Source organism: Sinocyclocheilus rhinocerous, unplaced genomic scaffold, assembly GCF_001515625.1.
Source record: "Sinocyclocheilus rhinocerous isolate Xijiao unplaced genomic scaffold, SAMN03320098_v1.1 scaffold847, whole genome shotgun sequence".
Taxonomy (NCBI): Eukaryota; Metazoa; Chordata; class Actinopteri; order Cypriniformes; family Cyprinidae; genus Sinocyclocheilus; species Sinocyclocheilus rhinocerous.
This window is the reverse complement of record NW_015662598.1, coordinates 313,261-331,788: the sequence shown is the minus strand read 5'-3', so window position 1 is coordinate 331,788 and position 18,528 is coordinate 313,261. Positions and strand designations below refer to the sequence as shown.

Genomic DNA, 18,528 nt, shown 5'->3' with positions numbered 1-18,528 from the left:
ATTATTGAACTGTCAAAAGATTTGTGAGTGACTTAGAGCACAGAATATCTTGGTCATATAAAGATTTATTAAGGATTGTTTCTGTCAAAAAAATGAATTGTATTGTAATGGCAGCTGTAAAAAAAAAAAGCCACTGCTGAGCAGCAAACAGGTGTTTAAAGCTACTGGAGTCTCAAGATCGTCTCCATGCAGACTGGTATATATATATATATATATATATATATATATGCACACCTCCATTATTTTGCATACAGATGCAAAAAATGATCCTACATCACCTCCCAGTTCTTATTTTTTGAGCATCAAGGAAGTGAATGTGAGATAAGAGGGATGCTGGTGGTTAGCTGGGATTGTGGTTGTTTTGCGTTGAGCAGATACTGAACAGATGGGTCTCTCTGTGTGGGAGCCCAGAACACTCCTGCACTGCTTGAGCTTTAAAGGATGACCAGTCATACAGGCCAGTACAGATCTGGACTCAGTGTGGGTGATTTCTTCCTCTTAGCACATTGAAATCGTCATTGAAAGTGGCATATTTGAAAAATTAAAGAAAAAGATCTTCAATGCACATTAAGTCAAACTTGGTAAGGGAATTGATGTCATCCTAAAGTACGTGCATCAGAGGTCTGACTCTGGGGTAAACATTTCAATAAAACAGTCGGGTGTTTCAGAACAACTTCAAACAGCACTTTCAAAAAGTACTTGGTATCAGATAGTAAAGCCATGGTACTTTGATATAATCTACTAAAATAGATATAAATATGTTATACAGGCTTTTTAAAAATAGATTAGATAGATAGATATATAGATATATAGATAGATAGATAGATAGATAGACAGAAAATAAAAGGAACAACAAATATTAATACAATATACATTTTGACCCGCATTTAAATAGATTTTATTACCGTGATTAATGTCCATAGAAAAATAAATACTATTTAGTCCTTTGAATCTTTGTCAAAATTTTATTTTGCTTTATGCCAAATTTCTTAATTTCTTTTTTATTTTGGGCCGTGTATTCATCTGTTTATTTAGTTAGTAATTAGTAAATTATATTATGTCAAGGTTTCCAAAACTGGGCTTCGTAAAGAATACAAAATAAAAAAAAAGTACATAATTGTAGTCCGAGTACGAGTATTTTAATTCAAATTACAAGAATTAAATTTTTGGAATCTGATTTCTGATTTTGGAATCAACCCTACACCTAAACCTACCCAAGGTCTACACACACACATACATAGCCTATCTGTAGGCCTATTTAGCGCCCTCTTTTATAGTTCCTGGTTATAGTTCCTGCACCTGCAAACGTTTCAAAATGCACAACGAAGGAAAGAAAGAAAGAAAAAGAATACATGTAGCCTACATTTCAATAACAATTTGTTTTTTACTAGGCCTACCTTTGTCGGATTAAAGCCTTAATAAGGGAGATCAAATCCTCGAATCTCGAAATTTGGGCGAAATATGACCCCGAATTTCACGACAGACTTAGACTGACCCAGCTAGTTGTTTTACAGTGTGTCAGTAATGTGTTATAGACAGTATGGTGTCTTTCATTAATGAAGGAAATGGATGAAATCCAGCTATGTCTTGAAATATATCTATCATTTGCCATAATGATATCTAGCAGTAATGCAGCTGGCAAAAATATACCGGAGTATTGTTATGTAGGCTAATATGTGACGTTCACTGAATCCAGGTAAATCACACAGACAGAAAATCAGCGCCCTACATAGGCGACAGTAAGACCCAGTGGAAGCCGCGCGCTCCGTTCAGAGAGCGACATGTCGACGGCGATCGACTGACGCTACACATACACGCCACCCAGCACAGATTACAGGTAATGCGAAACTCTTTCCACAAAGATGAATGTTGTTTGCCTCTCCAGACTGTGTGTCCCGTTTTCTTCCATGTCATTTGGTGATGTTGTTTCGCTCCGCTGACAGTGAACTGAAGCGCTGGAGATGCTGAAAGTGACAATGCCCGCCTCTAGAGCCGCTGCTGAATACTGGATCGACGGATCCAAGAAAGAGACGCTGGCGGACTTCTATGAGCTGGAGTCTGAATTGGGACGGTAAGTGGAAGTGCAGCAGTAGCCTATGTGCATAAGCAGCTTTTCAAACGCTTATTGAAGACGATGTTCACTGTTTGGACCTCCAACAAAATAGCCCGATACCACAATATGTAACAGGGTTGCAGATTTCGCCTAATTTAAGATATAACGCTGTAGTGGCCGACGGGTATAAGACCAAATGTTGGTTATAGTTATTAATTAACTTATGTTTCCTATAAATATTAGTTTTTAGAAAAAAAGAGCGTGTTATTAATATTTATTTGGTAACAGGGTTGAGCTTGACCAAGATAGTCAACACTAAAATGTGTGTAAAATTGATGATATTAGTACCCATCTCTAACAGTTGTCACTCCAAAGAATATGGGATTTGTGTTTATTCAGACACCAATTTGTGCCATATTCTTGGAAGTTATTTAATCAACTGAGATGATTTAGTCTACATTTAGCTGTCACAGTGGCCATCTACTTTGGAAATGTTAGTTTATAGGTATTGATGGTACAGCTATAATGTTAGTTTATTGACACTTTCCCTTGGATTGAGCTTCCCATATACAGTCAGCAATAAAAAATTGTGTAAAAATGAACAAGACAAGAATATAACATATTTAAAAGTACTCCCTATTTTCAGAGGGATTTGTGCCTTTGTTGCTTTAAAAAATGAGCTACTAATTTGTTCCATATTTGTGGATTAAGAATGGGATGATTTAGCCAAAAGATTGCTGTCACTTCCTGTCATGGTCAGTTATGTTTTTTAAGCTATTTGATACTTATTTAAATTTGAAATGTTAAAGAAATATCAATTTGCATATCTTTTTTATCAAATTGTTTTTGGTAACAGGGTTGATCTGGACCAATGTAGTTAACATTAAAATTGAGTTCAGTTTGGATGTCTCTAATTTGGGACAATGGAACACCAATTTGTATTTTTTAATGAAAAGTGCTATTTTAAAATTGGGAAAACAAAAACTCTTTCAATTGAATCTAATTCTGCAGAAATATTTTATGTTATTATATTTTACTACATAGTCTTTTGCTCATATACACTATAGGCTTTTGCTATTCTCTATATTTGGTTAGGGATCTGGATATTTAGGATAGCTGGATTTAACACAAATTCTCTTCTTTCTCAAGCAGGGCAATTATGACCAACATCATTATGAATTCCTGTATACGAGTCAGACGTTTGCAGTCTGTTTAAATATTTCTACGAGACTCATGGGAAGTGTTACATCATTAGAAAAAAGTCTCATTAGTCTAAGACAGGTGTCATTAGTCTAAACCTGAGTGGTGTTTACATTGGCACCTAGTCATTTGTCACCAGGCAATAAGTGTAATAGGAAAGGACATCCTCAAAGTACAAAGTGTTACCAGGACACAGAGTCTGAAACATTTGGCAGTATCATTAAATCAGCAGAACTTCATAGTGCACTTTGTTTGGCAAGCAATCTAGGACAAGATGCATAAACCACTTGCTTAAGCCTAGAAACATGAGTTTTTATTTGTATTTCTTTCTCTTTTGTGCAAATAAATGCTTTTAAGATATTAGGCAGATTTTAGGCAAATGTATTTGACTATTATTTATGCATATTTTATAAAAACAGTCTGAAAAGTGTGACTCTTGTTACTTCATATTCATGTAACTTGATATTTACATGGTATATCCATAATACACATAAAACAATAATATTGCCATGGTGCATGTCCAAAAATCATGGTTAAATCATGGTACTTTTTGTTAGTGAGATCTTGCAAACAGGTTTAAATAACAACATATATGACAAGATGCTAGTTGTTCAGACACAATAGTGCTGTAGAGTAGCTATTGTTTTTGTTACTGCTCCAATGCTCTCTCAAAAATAAAGGTTCTTTAATGGCATTGAGGGTTCCATGAAGAACCTTTAACGTCTAACATCTCGAAAGGTTCCACTGCTCATAAGGTTCTTTAGAGTGCAAAAAAAGTTATTTAGATTATTAAAATGTTCTTTACACTAAGAAAAAAATGGTTCTTTTAAGAACCCAAAATGGTTCTTCTATGGCACTGCTGAAAAACCCTTCTTTTGGAACCTTTATTTTTAAGAATTAGATGGTATATCATGACTTTCTGGCTTTTTTTGGCTTTTTTAAATAACTGACATGCAAGATTTTGTGTTCGTGCTGAACCTAAATTGTCTTAGATAATCAGATTGTGGTGTTTCAGCATCTCCGGACTGGGCACAGCATGGTGCGTAGGAGGGGGAACGTTCATCGATCTGTGACGGGTGGGCCATGAATTGTTGCTGAATGCCCATAAATTGTTTGCCTCTCTAACAATGGCTGCCCCACACAACTATATCAGCCAAGATGAGAGTTACAGTCTGTACTTTCTTGGTGCTCAGAGAGACCTGGGCCAAAGTCTAACACAGATTGGACGCTTATTTAGGGTGCTTACTGTGTTTTCCTGGATAAATTGTATAGTAAAACAATATCTTTCCACTGAATGAAAATGCAGTATGTATCCTACAAAAACCTTTTGTTTCATTTCTCGTTTTTTAGAGAGTAAAAATGACATTTGGTAAAAATTAACAAGGCCTCATTATAAAGCTGTTTGTTAGCTTGTGAAGTTTTATGGCAGATGCTGAACAATCGCAATCAAGGTGTCTAATTTGAGGAACGGAAACCCAGCGCATGAATGAATTAGAGCACAACACCCGCATATGGAGCTGGTACAGCCTGCGGAAGCAAGACCAATCAACTTTGCCATCCGCTCAGCTGAGAGTGATGTGTATCTGCGGGCACTTAAAGATAAATTCAGTTAATGCAATTAATCTTGGAATAAAATAAATCACATGCATCTGTGCTGACGGGGGTGTAATATATCTGTTGATGTGATTACTTACCGGACAGCGCTGAGGCACAGCATTACAAAATGAACTCAGATTTCTACATTTGCTGGAAAAATGTGAGTGGTTCTTGCCTGTGCAGAATCACTGGCAAGATGCTATTGCGTTGTGGGTGGTTTCCAGGGCAAAACAGCACTGTGGCAGTAACATACTACAGTAATGATATCAGATAATGAACATACCATGATATTTGCATGGTACTCCAATGTTCTGAGAATACCATAGCACTATAGTCCTTTTGGGACCTTTTGTGTATGCCAAGGTGTTGTGTTTTGCAATTTCTGTGTTTGCTAGGGTGTTCTGGATGGTTGTTAGAGGCTTGCAAGTAAGTGGTTACTTACTGGTCTAAAGAGCCCACTACAAATCTTTATGATATTCTGGTCTCTCTAGGTATGGCCCGGGTTCCTCAGTGCATGTAACTGATAGTAATTTTTGTTTTAAATTTGGTCTGCTAGTTGAAAACAGTAAGTCTGATCTTAAACTATCTTTTTTTTTTTTTGGCATAAATGGTTTTGAGCTTGTGGCAAAGTTTAATATTACGGTTATGAGTTTGTTGAAACTCGTGGCCCTAAGTAACAGTGATGTTTGACTTGAACATGACTTGAACTTGAAAAAATGAAAATTGAAGATAAAGAAAAATATATTTTGAAGAATCTTTATTAATATATTAATTTTTGTAATATTTTCAGTCTTTTAATTTTGGTATGTTTTTGTAATTATGCTAGTTAGTATTTTTGCTTTGTGCTTTATCTTTGTTATATATATATATATATATATATATATACATACGTGTGTGTGTGTGTGTGTGTGTGTGTGTGTAATACTTTTATTTTTATTTTAATACTTCAACTTAAATGTATTTATTTCAGTTAGTTGCCAAGGCAACATTTCTAATTATCATGTAAGACGATTTTGATATATCATCAGACAACGTGGAATTTTTTGCCCAACCTTATTTATTAGACGTCACGCGCCGGATGTTGTGAACGCGCTCAGAAGAGTTGGACATTGCAGTGGATCAGAGGTAAAAAAGGATATAAATACTAGCAGATAAACATCAAATTTTCATTTTTGGGTGAACTATCCCTCTAAGTTTTCCAACTAAAATTATTTTTTTTATTATTATTTGAAATAATTGATAATAGTTCTAGTTTTAGTTTAACAACTTTACATTGCAACCCATTGACATGAATTATTTGTATGAGCAAAAAATAAATAAATTAATAAATAATAATAATAATAACAATAATAATATTAAATACAATAAAATAAATAAATAAACAATAACATGAAAAACAACAACAGCAACAACAATAGTAAAAATACAGAGTACAGAATAAAGAAATGCGGTTACACTTTATTTTAAGCTCCAATTCTCGCTATTAAGAAACCTTTAACTATGACTTTTGCTTCGATAAACTATTTTGCTGCTTATGAATAGTTAGTAAGGTAGGTATTGGGTAGGATTAGGGATGTAGAATATGGTCATGCAGATTATGTGCTTTATAAGTACTAATAAACAGCCAATATGTTAATGATAGGCATGCTAAAAAGCAACTAGTTAATAGTGAGAATTGGTCGCTAAGTGTTACCAGAACTTCGTACAGGTTTGGAACAACAAGAGGGTGAGTAAATGATGTTTACTCAGTCAGAATTTGTAATTCTGGCTGAACTATTCCTTTAGTAATATTTGTGCTTCAATCAATCAATCTCTAACATGGATCTGAAACAAAGAATGCTATGAATAGAGGTTTAAAGAAGTTCATACATTAGCATTATCAGCTCATAGTTGGCCAATCATTTTGGAGTGCATGGGCATAGATGCTGGACTCTTGTAAAATGGGGCCAGATGCAAACCGCCCAGGTCCTGAAGAAGGCAGCGCGAGCTGAATAATGAAGCCTACCACACTCCCCAGAGAGCTAGTCTTCCTCCCTCTCACACTCACTCACTCTCTCTCTCAGTCTCTGCTGTGATTATATAATGCTCAGAAAGTAGAAAACAGAAACAGGAGCAGCTTGTGTAACACACACTTCCAGACTGACTCAGCTGTGCGTTAAGTGCACAAGAACGCTACTGTTAAGAATCCATTTGATGGATGCGGTTACAGTGAGAGAGCCACATTTATCCAAAACATTATTTACAGTCATATGCTATCAGCACTACAGTTAGATCAAGATTACATTAATCCACACAATATCTTTACGATTGCAAACCTTTTGCATGGAATTGTTGCAATTTAATGCAATTGAATTGAGTGGAAGAAATTGAAACAGTCTTATTTAAGCAATAACATATGAGAGGTTTTGCTATATTGTGAATATAGTTCTAGCTATGTGGTGTATTTTATCATGACTGCAATGCTTCATTAACCAGTCAGCATTCAGGACTGGAACTATCCATTTTATAAACAAAATTAGAGGGGTCATCACATGCCTTTTTTATTATTTTTTTAAATGTTTTTAAATTAAATATATTTACCATTTAACATGTTTTTTTTAAATATACAATTCACTATATGTTCACTTTTTTATTATGTTCCATGAGATTCACTTATAATGGTAAAACAGTCATATATTTGCAAAACAAGATTCAAAACAAGATTTCTGTCATGACAACTCTCGGAGGGATTGGCATGGTAATGTACATTACAATGTTAATGTATTTGGTCTTGGCGGAACAGATATGCTGCTGCTGCTGCTGCAGAGCAAATACCGAGACTTGCTACTGCCAATACATCCACAACATGCTGCTGTGAGCATGTAAGAAATACTGCTGCTGCAGGTATAACATATATGAATAACCCCCATAGCATACATGATCACCCAGTAGCAGATCTATACAGGTGGAACTGGGGAAGGTGAAGGGTTTCTGTGTGCAAGTGCAAGTGCAACTGCTACAGCAAGCATTAGCCAAATATCTGAATGTTGAGCAGCGAGCTCATTGGCTACCGATACAGGAGAGAACCAATCAGCTGTGACATGTGATAATGATGTCATTATGTCATATTGAGTTAGATCTATCGGACTGCGTCATCTAGAGTTTCATGTCAGAACTTTGTTTTTGCAAAACACCCTCATTCTGACCCTCTTTTAGAAATGCTTAGATTTGGTCTCCTTTAAGACTTGTCTGTAAACACCCAATGTTATGATTATAAATCATTCTTAAAATAATTTAAAAATACAAACAAACAAAATAAAACAAAAAATTCTGAAATATTTAACCTGCATGTCATGTGACCATTAACCAATATCAAAGAACCATGAACATAAGAATGTGTTGTTAAATGATTTGAAAAATTACTTGTTCAGTAGACAAAAACGTTTGGGGAGGTATGAGAAGTTACAACACATTATTAATTTTTGGCCTTTGAATTTAAATTCGAAGGACAAGGACACAACTTGTGAAACCAGAACTGTCTTGGGTAAAATGGAACATCTGGTCACCCTATTTCTGAAAATTGTCATAAAGCTTTTTTTTCTCTCAGTCATAGCCTGACTTGTTGCCTGGACATGTCAGAGTTCCATGTGAGAATCATACCATTACATGTTATCACATTTTGCAAATGATCTGAAAATGGCAATCATGTCTGACACATCTACATATAGTGCTGTATTGTGCAAGTCTGTGGACAGATTTGATAATTAAAGGGATAGTTCACCCAATAATGAAAATTTTGTCATTAATTACTCACCCTCATGTCGTTCAAAACCCGTAAGACCTTCGTTCATCTACGGAACACAAATTAAGATATTTTTGATGGAATCTAAGAGCTCTCTGACCCTCCCATAGACAGCAAGGGTCCTTACACGATCAAGGCCCAGAAACATAGCAAGGACATCAGTAAAATAATCCATGTGACATCAGGGGTTCAACCGTAATTTTACAAAGCTACGAGAATACTTATTGTGCGCGAAAGAAAAAAAAACACGACTTTATTCAACAATTCGTCTCCTCCGCGTCACCCTAGCGCCATTTTGGAGAGTATCCACTGAACGCAAACAGCGTATGCTGTTTTGTGTCAGCTGCGCCACGCGGAAACGTTGTTTTCGTTCAAATCAAAGCGTAAACAGCGTATCCGTGTGGCACAGCTGACACAAAACAGCATAGACAATTTACGTTCAGTGGATACTCTCCAAAATGGCACCAGGGTGGAGACGAATTGTTGAATAAAGTCTTTTTTTTTTCTTTTGCACTCAAAAAGTATTCTCATAGCTTCGTAAAATTACGGTTGAACCCCTGATGTCACATGGATTATTTTACCAATGTCCTTGCTACATTTCTGGACCTTGATCGTGTAAGGACCCTTGCTGTCTATGGGAGGGTCAGAGAGCTGTCAGAATGCATCAAAAATATCTTAATTTGTGTTCTGAAGATGAACGGAGGTCTTACGGGTTTAGAACGACATGAGGGTGAGTAAATAATGACAGAATTTTTGGGTGAAAAATCCCTTTAAGGCCCCCTGAGAGTAATCATCATCACCTCATATGTGTTTCGTAATAATCTGCTGTAGCTGCTGGATGTAGTCGTTTTGCCCTCTGTGTATTTATCTCTCATTCACAATGTGATATTATTAATATGATGAATATTGGTTGATTTTGAGCTGTTAATAGTGATTGAGGTTTATAATAGGAAGAGCTCCCATCTGCCATCCTGTTTGCTTTCAAAAGGAGTGCACTACAGTTCATTGTTTCAGCAGGTTATTTCATCTTTTTTTTCCTGGAACAAGATTTGTAAGTTCAGGCTTGGTGGATCTGGCTGATGGATCTCTCTGCGCCTCTGACAGGTCACCCAATGAGAGTTTGTAGACCATCTTAAAACAGAAAGCTCAAATCTAATTTGCAGGCTTTTTTCAATTTACAGAAGTCAAAGTGTACAAGGTTTTATCAATTCACCCAGGAAACAAGTTATGTTTACAAGTTCTCAGGCTGCTACAACTCGTGGGAGGTTCTTGGCTAGAATATGTTGGAATGTGGACCAGACTTCATGCTGATAGTCAAACGTTTTGCTGCAAGTCTCTTGTGACCTTTTTAAAAGAGTGATTATTATGAAAATAATATACTTTAAAATAATATTTAAATGTGAACTGAAAGAAATGTTTCTTGACACTTAATAGCATTTTAACTGCAATTAAATGAAAATGTATTATTATAATTTAAATTTATATCATATGCAGTTAGCTGAAATTTAGAGTGCCACTTTTTGAGGACTTATATACATCTTTACATGTGATTTTATAATTACTTCTCTTTTCTTTAAAATATTATTCTCTTTTTTTTTTAAAAATATACATGTAAGATTATGCACATTCAAAACAATTAAGCACACTTCAGTTCTGCTATTTTTCAATGCTATCGTCAGTTGTCAGCTGTTTAGGTTCCTCTAGGTTTTGTGCTAGTAGTGACTGCCACAAAATACCTTATTTTTTTGTAATTTAGTTGTAAACTGCATTTTCCAAATTAGCTATCGCTCCTGGGCAACTCTGTTACAAAACAGCCTAATCACCTTAAAATTAAATGCCTCTAATCTCATGCAAGTGGTTAAATCAAACAATGCTAAATAGTCCAGTTGGGAGGTAATGAGATGGAAATCCCTCTAGCATCTCATTTCAAGGAGTGAATGCTACAATAGAAGGAGGTTGACTTCATTAATAAAGAGAGTGACTTATCAGTGGAGGATTTATTAAGATCTCAACTAATCATTTATCCTGTGAAAAAGATTTTTGCATGAAATTGAAGATAAAGGACTTAAAAATAAATAAAGTGAGATAAAATAAGTAAATACAAAATATAAAAGAATAACCCTGGGTCACCATAATCCTGGATTATCTTGTTCCATCGATACTGTGTCATTGACAAAATGAAATCAAAATTGACCCTATTTAACTTTTTAAACACGTTCCTGGTATTATTTTGCATATTCTACCAAAAAAAAAAAGTTATTTATTAATTTTTTATTAAATGTTATTTTAAAGGGGACATAACACACACCGTTTGTTGTTTGTCATGTCAATCTTGAGTACCTATAGAGTAGTATTGCATCCTTCATATTTTCGAAGAGTCTTTAGTTTTATCAGATTTATAAAAGACAGATACAGCTGTACCGCTTCTTGCCGAAAACAGTCAAGCTCCTGGAGGCGTGCCATAGGAGGAGCTAAAGAGTCACAAGCAAGCTCAGCTTTTGCGTAACGATTGTTTGCAAGCTGTGGCATTGATATAAATAATACAGGAACAAAAACTTTCAAACGTTACTGACAAATTTAATTTGTTTAGAAAACATTCGTCACCGAAATGCCGGGAACAAACAAACACACTTGCACAACTTCGTTGCTGCCCCAGTGAAACAAACTGCATCCACTATTCTCTTAACGCTGGGTTCTTTGGGAAGCTGAACAAGGTTACCTTTCCCTTACAACCAAAAACACACTTCTTTGGTGACATTGTTGATTTCGTACTCTAAAAACAAAATGAAATTCTTCTCGAGTAAGTCCTGTTCAGTGCTGCCGAAGACTTCCGAAACCCGAATGAAGCGTGTTGATGGGTGTGCTTTCGCTCTCACTCTGGTTGATGTGTGTGTGTCTTCCGGGAGAAGTGCCCATACAAGGAAGTCCGCCCTTTGTAACGTCATACAGGGCCATGCTCGAAAAAAAATTCAGAAACTTATACGAACCCTGAAGGAGTGTATTTGGGTCAGATATACTCTGTTTGTCACGGTATGGTGCATGAGGGAACGTACGAAGACGAAGAAGATCACGATATACAGTCTTTAATACTCCACAGAAGGGTAATCCACAGCAGGGAAACGGCAAGCACACACACACCAGGGTAATACAGACATATCCATAGAAGCCCATGGTGGAGCTGACGGAAGGAGGAGCCATGGTGGAGGAAGGGCCGACGACTCCAGGGGGCCGACCGACAGAGGCGGAGAAAGTGGAGGAGGAGCCAGAGGCGGAGACGGAGAGCCAATGAGCCAGGGCTACGGGGAGGATCCGGAGGGCCAGGGTGGAGCCGAGGGCTCTGGCGACCGAGGCGGAGATCCGGAGGCCTGCGGTGGAGCCGGAGCGACTGAGGACCAAGGTGGAGCTGGAGGGAGGGAGGAGCCCAACGGAGCCGGTGGGACGGAGCAACAAGGCGCACCCGGAGGAGCGGAGTCCTGAGGCGATGGCGGGTCAACGACTGACCAAGGCGGAGCCGGAGGGACGAGGGAGCTCGGTGGAGCTGGTGGGCCGACGGACGACGGTGGAGACGAGGGAGCTAGGAGCCGAGGTGGAGCCACTGGGTCGAAGGGTCGAGGCGGAGTCCGAGACTCAGAGGCTGGAGGCGGAGACAAGGGATCCTCCAGCCACGATGCCGATGGAGACAGGCAGACCTGCGGCGATCCAACCGCACAGATGGTGGGCTGAGGCTGAGGGAGCTGAAGCGGCAGGGATGATAGAAGGAGGCAGGAGAGGAAGGGTGGGAGGGAAATCCAGGCATGTATATAGTTCAGGGTAGCTAGAGAGTTCAGATGAAGGCGGAAGCAGAACAGGCATGTCTGCATATATATCCATGTTAATAAGTTCCTCAGAGTCCTGCCACAGTTCACCCACAGCGGCGGTGCAGTGGGCGGGTCTTTCCTCAGCCCCCTAATGCTCCACTGTTACATCCACTGTCGCGTGCGATGTAGCCGGCTCTCGCACCTGGCCGGACGGTAGATGAGGCTCTGGCTCCGGGGCAATCCCCAGCTCAGTTGCTCCTTCTTGCGATGGCTCTTGGGTTGCGATGGGCTTTGGCTCTCCGTCCACGGTGGGCTCGGGCTGACGCTCCGTGAATACGGGTGATGGTGGGCTGGGCTCTGGGTCCAGAGTGGGGCTGGTTTCGTCGTCCACGATGTCCACGGTGAGCAGCGATCCACAGGACACCAGCACCCAGCTGCGCTCGTGTGGAGGTGTTCAGTCCAGCTTACGTTGGCCATGTTTAGCATGAGAATCCAACTCTTTAACAGTGTAAATCAGAATGCATGAAATAGCATTAGACCTCATATAGAATGAGGCAACTGTTGTATAATGCAGTTAATTTAAAGTCAAGTATAGTCAACTAGTCACCAAAGGTATTCTCAGGTATCTATATATTTGCATTACGGTTATGTGTGTTGTGTTTTGAATGAGTCTATGATTAACATTTCCTGTCATCACCTTGCAAGTCAAGGATCCTCATTAATATAGATCCTTCTTCCATGTTGTTTTATTAACTTTTAATGATTAAATGAACTGAAGCATTATGAGTCCCAATCACAGGCTAAAGATCAGAGGCTTGAACGTTTTCTATCTCTCCATTGAAAGTCCATTATAGCTCAATTTTGACGTGCCAAAGAGATCATAAAAGAAATCCATATGGGTCAAGCCCCCCCACCTCCCCCCTCCTCCTCCATTTCCATTAATTTTATGGACATTTCCTTCAACTCTAAAACAAAACACAATACAATGCATAATTAAAAAATTGTAGTGTAACATCTGTGAAAAATAAATATGGAAAATTACTTCATATTAACACAGTACATTAGGCTGTATTTTTTACTCAAGTACTTTAGTCTAAGTGCTAAGGATCCAGAGAAAGCCTAAACAGGGTTCTCTATGCACAGATATATTTTGCTAATTGCCAGCTGATGTTGGCGGGTATATGGATACTTTCAAATGTGGTTATATAACCAACTGAAATCAATATTTTTGGAACCTGCATGGGGATTATGTGGAGCAGATTGGAGCCATAAGCTGGTTCCTACACTCTCCTGATGTCTATTCATATGTAGAGTCAGTGGGAGTTTTCGGTCAGCAAAGAGAGAGAGGGAGGTGATCTATAGCTGTGTGGATCTGGTTCGGTCTCCTAATGAGTACCCAGATGCTAGTTCTTGGACACTGAGGTGGCCTCTCCACTTTAATTGCATTAGCCAAGCTGTCCACCCAAATTTCATTTATTTGCACACTGGACACTTTCCAGCTGAGATGCTTGTTTGTAACTGCTGGCTGTTGCTTGCTTCCAACATATTGTACTGGTCCTGTGCCAGTGAAATATCGTATTAAGTGATCTGATTCTGAATCAGATATTAAGAAATTGAAAGCTCACAAAGCTAAACAACAACTTGTTTTAACAAGGGTGTTGTGGGCTCTTGCTAGGGCATCGCTGTGCATTTACTAAAATGTGCTAGGTATGTTTCTGAATCAAAACTTTTTTGAATCAGCCCGACAATTTATCAGCCTAGGCTAATTGGTAAAACATTGTGCAAAATGGTATTACGCTGCTTCTTGTGTCTTTTGCAACACTTTCAAAGTGTTTTACTGCCACTAGTTTATGGATAGATACGTTTTTGGTTTTTGTAATGTTTGCAAAGAGGCACATTTTTCTAGTTGGCTTCTTTCAATTTATAGTAGCTATTTGTTAATCCATTGCTACAGAGTTCTTTTATGCAGTTGCTTACTAGCTGATTATTCTCTGATGATATGGATGTAGCAGTAGTGATGCAATATAGGTTACTGTGTATTATTTAGTATACTAAATATGAAAAATATACTTAATACTAAGTGTGAGCCATAATAATAGTAATATTTTCTTAGCAAACACTGCTAAATGTGTGGCAGTAGTTACCATTTGGAAAGTAATGCTCATCTAAATAGCTTGAATGGTTAAATCTTTTGTGTTTTGGTACTGTGTATATTGTAATGTATAGAGGATCAGATCAGTGGTTTGGTGTCTAGGGTCTGTAGGGAAAGAAAACGGATGTAATTAAAGAGGTATGGTTGCCCAGGTGTAACACTGCTCTGTAGGTTTAAGTAGGACTGGCCATGCCACCCATAGCAATACTTAACTACAGTTTGATCCTGTTTAGGATTCACAGATGTCAATTTAGAATTATATAGCATCAAAATAACAAAATGTATGGCACCACAAGGAGTATGATAATATACAGTTGGTTTTCTGATTAGACAACAAGGTTAGCAAGAGATTCCATCACACCAATCTCATGTTAACATGTAAAAAACACCTTGTTGCAGTGTTAATTTTTGTCATTTTTTGATAATTCGAGTGTAAATTATTGTTTACTTATACTACGGGGCTGTTGAATGCTTAAATCTTATTGGTTGACAATAGGCATGGGCCAGGTATGAGATTCTGACGGTATGATAACCTTAGATAAAAAAAATATTACGGTTTCGCGGTATCACGGTATTGCGATTACAGCTCTAAAATATGTTATTTTTAAATAACATGTTATTTTTAAATGTCTGGGTAAAAAAAACTACTTTTTTTTTTTCCACTGAACACATTTTATTTTTAAGAAACATATAGAACATTTTGGAACAGTAAACATGTCAGGCTAAATAATTAGAATAAATAATTAAATTATTCTTAATTAAATGCAGTCACTTAAGTGAGCCTAAACCTGCAGCTCAACAATAATTAGAACATAAATAAATTATTTTCTGTAGAAAAAAAAATCTCTATAAATGAACAAAATGCAGTCACTTAAGTGAGCCTAAACCTGCAGCTCAATAATCAAAAATATAATCAAAACATAACTTCTGTAAAAAATAAAATTAAAAAAATAATAACAACTGAGGGAGTCCTGCACTTTCCGTCTTTGACGACACGTAAAAAAACTGCGCATACTGCAGGAACGGTATAACGGAAAATTGTAGTGGTTTTGAAACCGTGACTTTTCCAAACCGCGGTATACCTTGAAACCGGTTATCGTCCCATGCCTAGTTGACAAACGACAAAGGTGTGCAATTATTTTCAGGGAATCGCACAGCTAAAGTAGTTCCAGGCAGGTCATGACCGCATTACGTTAATATCATTTCGCCAAACGATTTCAGTTATTTCACAGGTCGTTATAGACTATAACAGTAAAAGAACCAAAACCCAGAAAGACAGTGACCAAGCAAATAAATATAGCAAACAATAGGATAAAAATGACAAATTATTTCCATGTTTTTGCCACAAAGTTATGTTTTATTATGTACAGAAGGCACATACTCTATTTCTCTCACTTTCTCTCCCATACAAATGTACACACATAGTACAGAAACACACACAGACAGAAACACACGCACACTTGTCAGCGATGCTCTGACCATTTTATCAGTAAAATAGCTTAGCAACTTAAAAGCTACTTGACATTTCCCCATAGCGAGGCAAAACGGCACTGTTACATACATTTTCTGTTTTTAACACTGTTATATCTTACATTTTCGCTATTAGTAGAGACGCTACTGCTCTCTCTCTCTCTCTCTCTCTCTCTCGTAACTGCATTAATAACTGCATTAGTCTGGCTCAAACCTCCGTTACTAGGTCTAAAATTACGTTTTTGATTTAGCAACAGAGGTGTTGGATGAGATGCGTAAGAAATGAATCCTACTCACAATAGTGCTTTAAGGACAAAAACCTGATGAATGTCTTTAAATACAACATCTGAACAATCTGAACAGGTGTGGTAAATGTATTATAAGCGGAATAATTGACTACGGTCCATTGAATTATTAGAAAATAATGCACACCAGGGGTGTAACCCGCTTTGTGTCGTGGCTGCATCACCACCTCGGGTGTGCATTATCTTCTAATTCAACAGCCCGTCATCAATTATTCCTTACATGTTCATCCACCTATAACAGTAACTCCAGCACATCTTAAAACACCATTCTTGTATGAAAGAAACACTTTTAATGCTTTAACAAAAATGTGAGCTGATATTCGATAGTTATGTTGTTGTATGTGTGAAAACGCAGATTGTCTTTGGAACCTGACAGCATGTCGCATATTATATGCTGTCAATACTGCGTAAATAGTTTTAAATTATTTAAGTTGCTATTATTATTGAGTTTATATTTCAACACTTATATCAATACACACTATCCTTCAAAAGTTTGGGGTTTTCTTTTTGAAAGAAATAAATACTTTTATTATTATTGAGAATAAATGAACCCTATCAATTTATGATTTTTTTTTTCTTTTTGAAAGAAATGGATACTTTTATTATTATTGGGAGTAAATGAGCTCAACTGAATTATTTGTAACTGAATCATTTGCTATTTTTCTCTCTTCCAGTGGAGCCACATCAGTGGTGTTCCGATGCCATCAGAAAGGCACCCAGAAGCACTATGCTGTGAAAATGCTGAAAAAAACAGTAAGTGCACTTGACACATTTCTCTCCACATTTCTTTGTTCTACCTTGTATAGCCAAGGAGTTTCTGGTCAGGACTTACTTCCAGCTGCTAAGATCTTAAAGACCTCACTGTTGTTGCCTTCCATTTCTCTACATCAGTCTGATGAATGATGGATTATAATTGCTGTCAGCCAAAACAGTTTTAGGTGAGCGTGTAATTGGTTTCAGGTGTGAGTGTAATCAGTGCAATGGAACATGGGAAATGTAGTCCAGGGTGATGTGTAACAGTCTGTGTGGTGCGAGAGTCAATATCATGGAAGGGCGACCTCTGGTGGCAAGTGGATGGAAATTCATGGATCGGATTCGTGACATAGCCAGCCCCCCCAAGGAGCGGCTTCCAGACGCTCCAAACACTTAACGATTCAGGAGGGCGGTGGAGCGGAGGCAGAACAGGGGGAGGGATGGAGGGCCAGGCCCACGTGGAAGTGGAGAGACCGGGGACTGAGGCAAAGTAGGCAGAGCGGAGAACCAGGGTGGAGCCGGCAGAGCAGGTGGAGTTGAGAACCACCACAACTGAGCAGACGGGTCCGAAGATCCCCACGGCGGAGAAGATTCCCACAGCGGAGCAGAAGACCACCAGAGCAGGACAGGAGACCACCAGGCCGAAGCAGACAGAGCAGAAGACCACCACGACGGAGCAGACTGGACAGAAGCCCACCAGGGCGGAGCAGAAGACCTCCATGACAGAGCAGACAGAGCAGAAACCCACCAGGGCGGAGCAGACAGGACAGAAGACCGGCAGAGCATAGCCAGAGACCACCACGACAGAGCAGATGGAGCATTGGCCCATGGAGTGATCAGGAACCCATGGCAGGGACTGAGGCCTAGGGAAAACTGAAACATAGGAGATAGACAGTGCATTTACGGTCTCAAGGACTGAGGCAGGAAATACAGTGGGCTTATTTCTGGTCTCTTTAGGCATGGCTGACAGTGCTAAAAGTTCAGTGTAGGTCTCCTGGAGAGTGGCTGGACAGACAGACAGTTCATAATTAGACTCAAGAGCAGATTTGAGACAGACAGACGGTTCAAAGTTAAATTCATTAGTCGAAACAGGACAGACAGATAGATAAAAATCAGATTAAACGGCAGCATTGACACAAACAGACAGTTCACACTCAGCCCTCCATGGTTGGTTCAAACCAGAAAGTGAGTTCACAAACGACCTCCATAGCCCTGACAGGACAGGCAAAGAGCTCACAAACGGCCTCCATAGCCGTGACAGGACGAGCAGAGAGTTCACAAACGGCCTCTATAGCCGTGACAGGACAGGCAAAGAGCTCACAAATGGCCTCCATAGCCGTGACAGGACGGAAAGTGAGTTCACAGACGGCCTCCATAGCCGTGACAGAACGAGCAGAGAGTTCGCAAACGGCCTCTATAGC

General features: G+C 38.6%; 1 protein-coding gene across 1 annotated transcript in view; it reads left to right on the top strand.

Moving 5' to 3' along the window:
* Positions 1-1,770: 1,770 nt before the first annotated feature.
* Positions 1,771-18,528, top strand: part of camk4 (calcium/calmodulin-dependent protein kinase IV) — a 41,863-nt gene continuing 25,105 nt past the window's right edge. Inside the window, exons 1-3 of the mRNA XM_016538314.1 lie at positions 1,771-1,837; positions 1,944-2,071; positions 17,029-17,107. Coding sequence (XP_016393800.1) covers positions 1,962-2,071; positions 17,029-17,107 — 189 coding nt within the window. The 5' untranslated portion in view covers positions 1,771-1,837; positions 1,944-1,961. The remainder of the gene's footprint in view (positions 1,838-1,943; positions 2,072-17,028; positions 17,108-18,528) is intronic.